Genomic DNA, 13134 nt, shown 5'->3' with positions numbered 1-13134 from the left:
CCAGTATTTTTTATCTCTAGGACTTGGGAGTACTACCACTACCAAGTCTCTCCTACTACTATATAACTATGTAAATGAGGAAACTTAGTATATGAATAAAATAAGTCTTCAACAAAAAAGTAGTTTATGGATATTATTGGTAGGAGTTAAAAATGGGTCTAGCTATAAGGTGTGTCTGACTTTTATAGTTCTTTCAACTTTTTCAAAGGCTGTAAGACGATCTGAATCAACTTTTTCTCTTTTCTTTTAGATGTTGAAGATAGTGTTGATTTTGATTCAATAAGAAGGGTAAAAGTGTTATACCTTTCTAATCGAAGCCCCCACGCTTGAATGATAAAGAAATTATTGTGTTTGAAATTAATGAAGTTGGACTAATTTGGCTTGGCATTCTCTATTTTTTTTTTGGAGAGAGAAAGTGAAGACTGAAGATTAGTCTCCTCACTCTAAACAAGGTAGGGTTTTACGGTAGTCTGTGATACTTGTCTGACCACTATAGACTTGGGACCTACCACACTGTCTCTCTGTACCACCCATCCAAATTAAAAAAAGAGTAAACAATTATAAGATGTGGCAAGCAGGAGTGCAGGACATAGGTCCCTAGGGGTGGGAATTTTGCCCATGAGCCCGAACCCGCCCACGGGCACCCGAGCCCAACGATGACCATGGACGCCCGCGCCCGTCTCGGGCACAACCCGTCCAGCCAGCCAAATTTTAGTGGGCGGGCATGGGTTAAAACCTCTACCCGCGCACCCGCCCATGCCCGCACCCACTTAACCTCACCCAATGATAACCAACTAAATTACATCAACTTTATGGGTTGATGAAGCCCCAGCTGTCTATGTTGCTAGGCTTAGTTGAGATGGTAAACAATATGCTTAAGGAAAATCACACGAACTCAATATATTGCTTTGCAATGGCCCACGAGAATTCTTAGTAGAATACTGAAGTAGTTTTTGGCTTTGAGGGGACAAAGAGGGGTAAGTTTATATTATATCTCATGAGAATTCTTCATTAGTTTTCAATGTGAGATTAAATTCCTAAAAAGAACAACACAAATAACGTCTAGTTTTAATCTCAAATTGTCTCTTTAGAATCAGGAAAGGTGTTTCCAGATTCTATTAAAAAAAAAAAGAGGAAAAAGTGATTTTTTTTTGAAGTCATGAGATTACCCGCTACCCGCCCGCCCATACCCGAATTACCCGAACTTCTTAATGGGTTTGGGCGGGTAATGAGCAAGGCGAATTTCGAAATTGCCCGCCCAATTAACCCGCTTACCCTAATAGCCATTGAAATTTTGTGCCCGACCCGCCCAGTCCGATGCTTCAAGTGCCCATGGACGCCCATACCCGGCCAATTCCCACCCCTAGGTGTGCCCCAACAACATTTTTCGGTGTGTTTGGGCTGCGTTTACATTTCAATTTTTCAGCCAGTGAAGTGTAAACGGATGCTCTAGGGACTAGTCTCGCCCGACTCAAAAAGGTCCGCGAGGAATTAAAACAAAAGTGGAGAGTAAAATATCAAAAGGTGAAAAATGAAACATTTCTTCCAAACACATCTTTCTTTTTATGTCGCGGAGAAATTCGGTGATCTTCTTCTCCCTCTCTCTCTTTTTTCTTTTTTTCTTCTCTCTCCCTCCTCTATTTGTGAGTTTCGCCGGGGGGGGGGGGGGGGGGGGGCTTCGTTGGGAAGAAGAGAGAGAAGAAGTCAGGGAGGGGGAGACGAAGAGAGAGAGAACATAAATAGGGAAAAAGTGTTGTCCGAGTTGATGGTGTAGGTGTCGTCGAAATTGGTGATGGAGGTCATGGGAGTTGAAGGGTGGTAGTGGAAAAATGAAGAAGAGGAAAGAAGTTGGAAATATAACGGTTGTAATTTTTGGAGGACAAAAAGTTTTAAATTTTTTTCCACCCAAAACTTTATACCTCAAAACATTTGCTTATTTCTCCGTAACACCGACCTTCAAAAACCTGTATCCAAAAGAACTACGTACATAAAAAAAAGGATAATGTTTGAGTATTTGTGATATTTCATACAAGTCTGTGTTTGAGGACACAAGAAAATCTTTTGAGGTATAAAATTTCAAAAGAGAACAAGACATGTTTTTCTTCTTCCTCGTCTCGGACCTCCAACTCCGGCCAATTCCACTTCCTCGGATTAGATAGTGAGAGAAGAAGTTGAGAAGAGAGAGAGAGAGAGAGAGAGGTGAGAGTGAGAAGGAAGAGGAGAAAGGATTGATGATGGTGGAAGGAGAGGAGGAAGAAAGAAAAAGACAAAAATGGTGATGGTGGCTGGAGTTAGTGGTGGTGGTCGTAGATGAAGAAAAAGAAAAAAAATAAATCACAATTGCGCCTTAAAATTTGTACCCTGAAAAATTATCTTGCTTCTCCATTGCTCTGGCCTTTATATAAGATCGCAAATTCGATTCTTGTTATCTCGTAACTGCTTTACTTTTCATCATCTAACACTGAACAGTATTTCCACAAAAGAATTCTCTAAACTAACAAAAAAAGAGTATGTCATGTGTCTTATATTGCACATGATGAAAAAATCTATGTTTTTTATAGGGGTGAGAAACGGTCGGCCAAACCGAATGGTTTTTAGGCCGAACAGAACAATATTCGGCTCGACTCGACTGGAAAAATGAACAACCGATCATTTTTTGGTTTGACTTCGACTTGAGTTGTTGAAAACCGACAAAACCGAACCGACCGAACTATAGATATATGTATATGTATATATATTATATTTATAATTGATCTATATCTAATTATATATACATTATATAATACTATAAATAAACTATCATTACTTAATATGGATTGTAAACTAAGAAATGGATTTTTAGGTATTCAAATAGTTAATAGTTTAAAGAGTGACATTGAATTTGAACTTTCATTCTCCTTGCTTAAGTTCTTTTCTTTTCTCATGTTTTATTTGGTTATGTGAGCTCGGCCGAACCGACTAACCGAACTCAGTCGAACCGAACCAGGTCGAAAGAAGTCGGTTGACGATTTGATCGGCTTCGGCCGATGATTTGGCCAAACCGTTATTCATTAGTTCGGCTTCGGCTTGACCTTAAATGCTCGGCAACTGACCGCTGCTCACCCCTAGTTTTTTATTTTCTGTGTCTTGATACATGTTTGACTTACAAACTAATACATCTTCAAATTACAAATTTCTTTTCAACTGCTTTACAAAACGCAAAGATTTAAAGGGAAAACTAGGGGTGAGCAGAAACCGAACCAATTGGCCGAACCAAACCAAGTCGAACCGTACCGACCGATTTTTAGGCCGAACCGATCACCGTTCGACTCGGTTCGGCCGAAAAACCGAACAACCCTAATTCGGCTTGGTTTGGCCTCGACTTGAGTTTCTAGAAACCGCCCAAACCGAACCGACCGAACCCTAAGGAAAAATGAAATAATAATTTTGTAAAGTTAGAAAGTGTTAAACTAAAAAGTAAAAAAATTAGAAAACCCCTAATCGAATCTTCCATACTACTATCCGTCTCCCTCCCTAGTTGTTGTTGTCGGCTTCATCAACCACCTATTCAACTTGATTGAAAAGTTTTAAAGGTAAGTCTTCACTGATTTTCTATTTACCACAACCTATTCTTAGTTAATAACTTACAATTATAGATTTTCTATTCGTACTTCAATTTATTTATTTATTTTTGTAATCGTGGAAAAGTACGATAAATTTTTAATTTTTATTTTCAGCATATGTAATGGTGGAAAAAGTATGATGAGTTCTTAATTTTTATTTTCGGTGTATGCAATGAAATGAATGACATTAGTTTACAATTTTCTCTAAATTATGATCGGTTAAACCGATCAATCGAACTCAACCGAGCCGAACCAAACCGAGTCGAACCATGTCGGTCGGCCGAATGTTCGGCTCGACTTCGGCCGACGATTTAGTCAAACCGTCACTTATTGGTTCGGTTTCGGCTCGAGCCAAAACCGGAAAAAACCGACCGTTGCTCACCCCTAGGGAAAACTATTGTTATTTTGTTCCATTGGGCTAGTGACTACTTCGAATGTTGTTGACTTGCTAAAGCATGGGCTTGTCATGCATGTTAATCACTTTTTAGTCTTGATTATTTTAAGAGCAAAAGTGTTTAACTTTACAGCTAATTGTTTGCTAAACCATGTTATTCCTGTGAGAGTTTTTCTTAAGTAATTTAAATTCATTTATCTCACTAAGGTGTCTGTCAAAAAGTTAATTTTGAGAGTATTATTTTGGTTGATGACAACAATTTGCTATGAGAAAAAGCTGCAATTACAACTAATGATAATAAAAACCCAATATATGTTAAGAATTTCCAAAAGTCAAAGTACAGCAGTTTTAGAGCCGCCTAGTGTGTCATTCAACAATACAAATAAGTTACTTTTTGACCCTACTTAAAAAAAAAAGATTTAGTTTAATAATGGTAAAACATCAAAATTACTTAAACTAAAATTTGAATTCGCCATAGAGTTTAAATTTTTAGTTTTAAGGTTTAGTTCACAAAGTTCTAGTATATATATGAATTTTATTTGAAAATATTTTTCCTCTACTACAATCACCACCGTTGTACTTCCACCGTCGCCTGCACAACCACCAACACAAATCATCACACCCCATACCTCCACCACCACCACACCTTAACGCTACCGTACCTCCACGCTCCACCACTACCACATCTCTACTACCACCATACCTCCACCACTACTCCCATACTTCACCACCACCACTACCACCAGAGTTCAATCCCCACATCTCAACCAGCACCACCCCCTCCATCACCATACCTGCAACCAGCACCACCCCCTCCATCACCATACCTGCAGGGATCCAATAGCACTACCATCATCGCCACCATATCCTTAATCCTCCCAGAGCTACCTTCAAAATCATGAATCAATTAAATTCAAATAAGTGTTTTTTTTTTTTCATGGAAATACTTGTTTTAATTCAATTTTTTTTGTTAAGGTTGTTTTAATTCAATTGATTCATGATTTATGGTGCCAAAGGACACCTTACTTATCAAGGAAGTGGTGGATAACCAATTTTCCTGTCGTCGCCGGTGTTACTTTCCACTCCTTAAGGATGTTTTTTTCCTTGAATAAATTCTACTTGTATTACTTCTACTTGTAGTTGGACAATGGAGTCATAATAAAATAAAATAAATCATATCACAATCTTTTTTATTGGACCAGACACCCAGACATCAACCAAAGTTCCACGGCGAATATACAATGTCATTTGCACAATCGTTGTTTATGTCATTTGGCATTTTATGAAAAACCACTTGATCCATAGATGCTGTAGGTCCAAAGCACGAGTTAGAATGTAACAAACAATTTGAAACCTTCAAGAACTAGATTATATATATATATATATATTACCTAATTTTTTAAGGAGATTGAGGGGTTTTCTTTTTTGTTTAAACTAATCTCTTCTAGCTAGTTTAAATATATACTTAAGTATGGATTATGTAGAGTTGTTGCTTTGAAATAGAGGGCCACCTTGTTGAAGGAATATGCACATTTCCCTAACATCAAAATAATTCTACACTATTACTTAGATGGTGTTTTACTAGTTTTGATTTGAATTATTATTTGATAATAGAGTGCCTTTGCCTTGGCCAAATATTGCACATGGGCTGCTTATGTTTGTGTAAGCATGTTCATTCTTCATTCTTTCTCTTTCAAATCTTGAATATCTACCATTGGGTCCAGACTCATCCCCACATGACTAGTGTCAAGAAGAACCTGGTCTCTTATTTTGGTTTGTGTTTTATGAAGTGAACATTTCATTTGACACTTGATTTGGGTACTACTCCTACCTACAATATGAGATGAGAGAATGGGTGGAAAGGTGAACTTATAGCTTGTGTTAAACCAACACAGACACATGGTATGATAGTAAACAAAGAAAACTATAGTACTTGAGATTCATATCTTAGTTAAGGAAATAGGAAACCATTTTTTTCTTTTTTATTAGATAAATTTGTTGACGTTTCAAAAGTTAAAATTTGACTTGAGGGTTGCATTTCATAATTGATGTATTATTGAGAAGTTGGACAAATCACTTCAACCCACTAAAGCTGACAAAGACGGTCAAATTAAGATGTGACACTTCAAAATTAAAAATAACTTGTTTTTCTGTTAGGGCATATCCGATGCAAATTCAAACTAAATGAAGATGCTCCCATTTGAGGATCGAAATAAGAGTTATTGGTATTGGTTCGGATACTAAAAGACCATAAATGAAGGATTCAGTTTGGTGCATGAATTTATTTGATGGATAACAGAACAAACCGATCCAAACCAGTATTAATGTCTTTTATATGTTATACATGAAAAAATGTATGATGGGCATGAAGGACTGTGGAGAGAGATTTAAACAAAGAGGCCTTGGGCAAACGGCCCAAAATCATGGGAAGAATGAGGACCGGGCCCAAGGCAGTCCGGAATTATAGATCAGGTCCAAATTGTCAGCCCCTTGAAAGTGGAAAACTAAAAAACCTTCGATTTCATTGATATTACGGATTTGCCATTAAAAAAAAAGCGCGAAATTGACTAATTTTTTGGCCAAAGTCTGACGTGAAGTCAGGTTTCGAATGACTCCTCCACGCCAACGTCACTTCCCCATTACCTCGAGCCCACGCCTTTCAGTTTTGGAAACCGCTCAATCTCTCTCTCTCCATTACTCCTGATTATTCCTCATTCTTCGTCCATTACCCAAAAGAAACCGCTCACTCTCTCTCTCTAAAAACCAGTTCAAAAAATCAAGCTGTTCTTCATTCCTTCGAAATCTGAAGCTGTTCTTCATTCCTTCGAAACACTCAAGTTGTTCAAACACTCAAGCTGTTCTTCATTCCTTCGAAATCAGTGAAAGAAAAACTCTGAAGTTGTTCTTCATAAAAGGTAAGTTTTCTTTAACAAAAAGAAAAAGGATTTTTGAGGGAAAAACCCTAAATCTAAAGAAAAACCCTAAATCTGACGAAAAACCCTAAATATTCCTTCGAAATCTGTTACAAATTTAACTTGGATCCTTACTGTTTGCAGATGGTGAAGAAAATCACAAAAACAACCTCACCAAAAAAAATCGCTACAGAGCCAGCAACCACAAGGTCGAGATCCGTGAAACAAAATAAGATGAAAGAAAAACAACCAACCAGGAGTAGTCCGAGGGGGAAGACGAAGGTACAAAAGTCCACACTCTTTTTAATTTCATGTACACGATCCAGTGATCTAGAAACTTTTTAGTTTCCATGCACAATTTCGTTTTACTTTTTCACAAAGCTTTGAAATATTTTACTGTCCTTTGGTCGAAACAGTAACCATGGTGGATGAAGTCAGTGAATTGTCAAATCTGCAGGTAAATGGGGTGTGAAAACAGAGAAATTCAGAAGTCAGTTTGAGTCGTCATGTCATTTCATATCTAAAATAAAGATTTGATGCATCTTACTTCATTTCTCTGTTTTCACAACCCATTTACCTGCAGATTTGACAATTCACTGACTTCATCCTACCTTTTTTTAGTTTCATGTACATGATCCAGATGTCTAGAAACTTTTTAGTTCCCATGCACAAAGCTTTGGTCAAGATCACTGTCAGTTTTATAACGTCCGTTTTGTAGTTTACTCTTAATAGATAGTTTACTGTCAGTTTTATAGTTTACTCTAAGTTTATTTGTTCCAAAAAAGACAAAGCATACCTTACTGTACAGTAGACATTACATAATGCACTGTCAGTTTTATAGTTTACTGTAAATTGATATGTTTCAAAACAAGCAAAGCATAGCATACTGTACACTATACATTACATAATGCACTGAAAGTTTTATAATTTACTGTAAATTGATTTCTTCCAAAAAACACAAAGCATAGCATATGATAAACAATACATTACAGAAAGCAATGTCAGTTTTATAGTTTACTGACAATTGATTTCTTCCAACACTCACAAAGCATATGATACTGTACACCATACATTACATAATGCACTGTCAGTTTTGTAGTTTACTGTCGGTTTTTTAATTTACTGAAAACTCCTTTGTTCCCGCAGGAAGCTGAACCAAAAATTGTGAAGAATACAAAAGGAAAGAGGAAAGCATCCCAAGAACCGGAGGGTCCTCAACGGAAACAAAAGAAGCCAACAAAACCTCAAGGAGAGGGAAGTGAACAGGGGGGAAAAGAGATGAAAAATCGACCCGACAAACTGAATAGCAAACTCTCAAAGGCATACAAGTGGTCCCTTCGTAAAATTTGGGACCAAATGAAGACCACTTATTTTAAGTTGAGTGACAGACAGAAGGAGTTGTTGGATGAGACTCCTTTCAAATACCTGTTGAGAGCCTTCAATGAAAACAAGCTCGATATGGCAAATCCAGTTCGACCAAACAAAGCTATCTTCGAAATCCTCAGCCTTTACAATACAAAGACTGAAAGATTCACACTTGCAGGCAAAGAGCTTCAACTGACAGCAGATGATGTGGCCCTCATCCTGGGCTTGCCAATGGAGGGGGAAATGGAAGATGTGATACCCAAAACCAAGGTATTAAGGCAACCACAGATTGACTTCTGTATCAAATATTTCGGAGAAATACCTGGTTATGTGACATGTCACTCGGTATCCGAGGCTCTAAACAAAGCCGTAGACGATGTAGATGTGGATGATATGGACATTGTTAAGCTGGTAATCTTATCCCTATCTGCTAATCTACTCTTTGCTTCGAGTACTGGTTACTCCATTCCCCCGATCTTCCTCAACTGCTTGGAATCAATGGAAACAATAAAAAAAGTATCGTGGGCAAGAGCAGTGCACGCGTACATGATGGACAGGATCAGTTGGCACCCACACGATCCAATCAAAGCTTCTGGATGCCTAATTGTCCTTCCTGTAAGTATTATTTTCTTCACGACACTTGGTATATTCAGTGACATTTTATTGGTTATGTAATTGTTTTTATCTCTGAGTAGATCTGGTTCTGCGAGCATACTCTATGCTACGATAGAATAAGCAAGGTGAAGGATGAAGTGCCTCGATTGGTGAGATGGTCTCTGCAAGAAATTGATAAGACATTCGACGACAAACTTCAAAATCTTATTGAGGACCAGGTATAATTCTGCATCTAATAGTTGAAACATATAAACTGTAGTAACAAATTTACAGTCTGTGTTTTAATGTATCAACAGGTTTATAATGTGCTGTCAGTGTGGTAATTAAGCGTCAGTTTTCTAATGTCTTGTCAGTTGTCTAATTTTCAGTAAGTTGTGTTACTTTCTGATGTATTTTTTAAAATCTTGCAGGTATATGAAAGAAGAATCTGGCCAGAAAATGATGTTGAAAGTAGAATTTTGTCAGAAGGAGAAAATCCAAAGAGCTTAACCAATTTGTTGAAGAGAATAGAGAACCAAGAAAGAGAAATCTTTCTTTTGAGACAGGAGCTGGCAAAAGCATGCGAGGAAAGAGACTCAGCTTTAAAAGCTTATTCAGATGTGCTGCAATCACAAGATAGAATGGAAACAGCAACATATGAAGGGGGTCCAAGTCAAGAACAGCTAGAACCTGAGGGGGAACAAACTGGGCAAGCAGCAAGGGAGGAAGAACGAGAAGAAAATGTAAGTGAGAGTGATGGGAGGGAAGAGCAGGATAAAGGACAGGAAAATCTAGAAGTGGAGAAGGAACAAGAAAGAAGTGCAACTGAAAGTGGTGAAACTGATAAACAAGAAGAGGGTCAGGATAAAAGTGAGACAGGAAAGGATGAGGAGAGGAATAAAGATGGAAGTGAAACTGAAAGTGAGAGTGGAGAAGAAGAAGAAGAGGAGATAGAGAAAAATGAGGGGAACCAGGAAGGTAAGAGTGATAGTGAAAGTGAAAGTAGTGAAGAAGAAGAGGCAGTGAGAGGAGTAGAGAAAAAAGAGGTTAATAAGGCAGGGGAAAGTCAGATAAGTGAGAGTGACAGTGAGAGTAGTGAAGAAGAGACAGTGAGAGTAGTGGAGAAAAGTGAAAGTGAGAGTAGTGAAGAAGAAGAGACAGTGAGAGTAGTGGAGAAAAGTGAAATTACTAAGGCCGGAAAAAGTCAGATAAGTGAGAGTGACACCGACAGTGAGAGTAGTGAAGAAGAACAGAGGCAGATAGATGAGGGTAAGAAGGAAAGTGACAGTGAGAGTAGTGAAGAAGAAGAGACAGTGAGAGTAGTGGAGAAAAATGAGATTACTAAGGCAGGAAAAAGTCAGATAAGTGAGAGTGAGACCGGCAGTGAGAGTAGTGAAGAAGACAAGACTGAGAGTGAAGAAGAAACTGTGAAAGACGGTCAAGCAGAAAAAAGTGAGAGTGAAACAGATGATGATGATGAATCGTCCGAGTCAGAGGATCATGCAAAGAAGCAAAAGCATGCCGGCAAAGGAAAAGGCAATCTCTAATTTTCGATTACAGTCAAACTCATTTCAATCAAACTTAAATAGTACTAAAGAGTAGTTAAGGATAGGAGGATTTATGACATGTCTAGTGTTAGTGGTTATCGTATTAAAATAGCTTGAACAAAGGTACTTTATGACATATTAGGTGGTTTCCTTTTAGTGAAGGTTTTTATGAACTTATGTTTACTTTAAGAGAACTTTAATTCATGATATTCTGCATATTGTTTAACTACATGTTACTAAACGGGTACTGGGATTGAGTTTACTGATCGGGAACTTTACAATGCATCCTCAGTTGTTTTGTTGCTTGTAAATTTGAAAATATCGGTGACATATATTAATTCCCGATTACATAAAAACAGATAAATACATAGAGAAGGAGGAAAAAGATGAGAGAGATGAGCTTTGGGGCAAGGACGTTAATTTATCGAGCGACGATGACTCTGGGCTTCAAAGGATTCATAATAGAGAGGAAACACTTAAACTACAACAAAAAGATCAGTTGTTAAAAGGTAAGATTCGCAATTTTTTGATTCAAGTAGATGATGTTTATGTTATTATAGTGATTAAAAATTATTTAACAAACCTAATCTCTAACATTGTATTAAAAAAATGTAGCATGTGAAGAGAAGGGCAGTACAATCAGCAACAACCAACTTACGCCACCAAGCTTTGATCTGGGAATTGACTGCACACAAATAGTGGTTTGGACACCACCAGAAGAGGGGATCAGCAAACATAATACTTCAGATATTTTGCAGACACCACCTAATTCTGATTTTGCAGATATAATCAAAATGGGCAAAGAGTCAGTCCAGGAAGTGCTAAAGAAAACTGTTTCCCCTCCAAAGAGAGTGGCAAGCAAAGGAGAATCAGGGTCAAAGGCTCTTCAGAACTCTCTTATAAGAAGGGTGAAGCAAAACCCACGTGTGCGGAAAGCGACATTCAAGGCAGATAAGGGAAAGGAAATTGTGGCTGTGGAATCCATGAATTTGAACAAAGAAGACAAACAGAGCTTAGGGGACTGGAAAATAGGAGGGCTTTGGCCTTATGTGCTTCAGAAAGAAAGACCTCTACTGCTAGAGTTCTGCCAGAAAGGCTGGAAAAAGTAAGTTTCTTGTAAATATTTTAATTTATTACACATTTGAATGTGTCACGTACATTATTGAATGTCTCGTAAATTATGAAATGTACGGTACAGACTGGAGGTGTGGAAGAAAGATAATGAACACCGTCTAACTGGAAAAGAGTTAGATGATCTAATGATGTATAGAGAGTGCGACTCTCAAATCATCGATTGGTTTGCAGACCACCTTCACAGAAGGCCAGATAACAAAAGCAAAGAGATCATATTCTTGTCAGCCTTGATCTACGTAAGATTGCTTCGCACTTTTTGTATTGTGTTACTGTCAAATATTTCTTAAAATGTATTATTGGTAATTTGTAGACGTTGATCAACCAGAAACGGCACCCCGATACAATAACTGCAAATTTGCAGACCAGAATTAAGGAGCAGTTTATCAGAGGCCATACCTCAGTGTTGTGTGTTCCAATTAACACACCATACACCAATGATGCATACTATGGTTACCACTGGACGCTTCTGGTGTATAGGTTCCATGAAAATGATTGGATACACTATAATTCACTAATCAATGATCGACAGCTCGCTCAAACGTGCAACAAGAATGCAAGGGAGTTTGCAATAGTCCTTGCAGGTGTGTTAAATGAATTGAACTGCGGACGAAAACGACTGAAGATAAAGATCCCATTTTTAAGGGAAGAAGAATGTCCACAGCAAGGGAAAGAGTAAGTCCCATTCACTTTCAGTTTTATAATGTCCGTTTTATAGTTTACTGTCAGTTTTAGAGTTTACTATAATATGATTTGTTCCAAAACACCCAAAGCATACCTTACTGTACACTAGACATTACAGAATGCACTGTCAATTTTATAGTTTACTATAAATTGATTTGTTCAAAAACACACAAAGCATAACTTACTGTGCAGTAGACATTACATAATGCACTGGCAGTTTTATAACTTACCGTACTCTAGACATTGACTTGTTCTCTTCTTTACTTCTTCTAATGGCTACAACTTGGTATAATGAAAATTTGTTTTTATCCTGCAGACCGGACTGCGGTCTTTTCGTAATGCTGCATCTGGAAAGAATATTCATAGACAGTCAAGACTTTCGCATGCCAGACAGTTGCACGCAGCCCGAACAATTTAGCGACAGAGCTAGAAGAATGAGAACGGAGGTGACGTACAAAATTTTAAGGGAGTCACAAAAGGCTTGGAGTAAGATGATGTAAAAGGACAGCTGATAATTGTAAAAAATGTTGTACAAATGTTATTAACTACTGTTGTACTGAAAAATACTTCTGTTTTGTATTATGTTTTGTATTATGCCAGAGCGGATAACTAAGTTAAGGTTTTTAATTTCAAAAACTTCGACCAAAGGTATTTTAGTTAGATAATGTATTGTCAGTTTTATACTTTACTGTCAATGTTTCTGTTCAAATGCACATACAACTTACATCACAGGTACAAGGCATTACATAATCTACTGCCAGTTTTCTAATGTACAGTCAGTTTTATAATGTACTCCCCGTTTGGTGGTGGACATCAAACTTTTTGAAGGGTAAAAACTTGTACAACTTAGACTCATTCATTATGTACAATTTTGACCAAAGGACACAAGATGTGAAAGGTACTCA

The 13134-nt window shown here is 37.6% G+C and overlaps 1 protein-coding gene across 1 annotated transcript; it reads left to right on the top strand.

Moving 5' to 3' along the window:
• Window positions 1-7329: 7329 nt before the first annotated feature.
• Window positions 7330-10414, top strand: LOC147550113 (uncharacterized). Its single transcript, XM_086668422.1, has 5 exons — window positions 7330-7365; window positions 8055-8888; window positions 8969-9106; window positions 9299-10097; window positions 10218-10414. The coding sequence occupies exons 1-5, from the start codon at window positions 7330-7332 to the stop codon at window positions 10412-10414; spliced, it is 2004 nt and encodes a 667-aa protein (XP_086524548.1).
• The last annotated feature ends 2720 nt before the right edge of the window (window positions 10415-13134 follow it).

Source organism: Eschscholzia californica, unplaced genomic scaffold, assembly GCF_041429995.1.
Source record: "Eschscholzia californica isolate CP2 unplaced genomic scaffold, dmEscCali1.0.p SCAF_3, whole genome shotgun sequence".
In the NCBI taxonomy this organism is placed as follows: Eukaryota; Viridiplantae; Streptophyta; class Magnoliopsida; order Ranunculales; family Papaveraceae; genus Eschscholzia; species Eschscholzia californica.
The sequence above is the reverse complement of the archived record's forward strand: the minus strand, read 5'-3'. Positions and strand labels throughout refer to the sequence as shown.

Coding starts and splice junctions, on each gene's coding strand:
- LOC147550113 (XM_086668422.1), top strand. CDS start 7,330: ATGGTGGATGAAGTCAGTGAATTGTCAAATCTGCAG. Junction 7,366..8,054: donor GTGAATTGTCAAATCTGCAG/GTAAATGGGGTG, acceptor TTGTTCCCGCAG/GAAGCTGAACCAAAAATTGT. Junction 8,889..8,968: donor GATGCCTAATTGTCCTTCCT/GTAAGTATTATT, acceptor ATCTCTGAGTAG/ATCTGGTTCTGCGAGCATAC.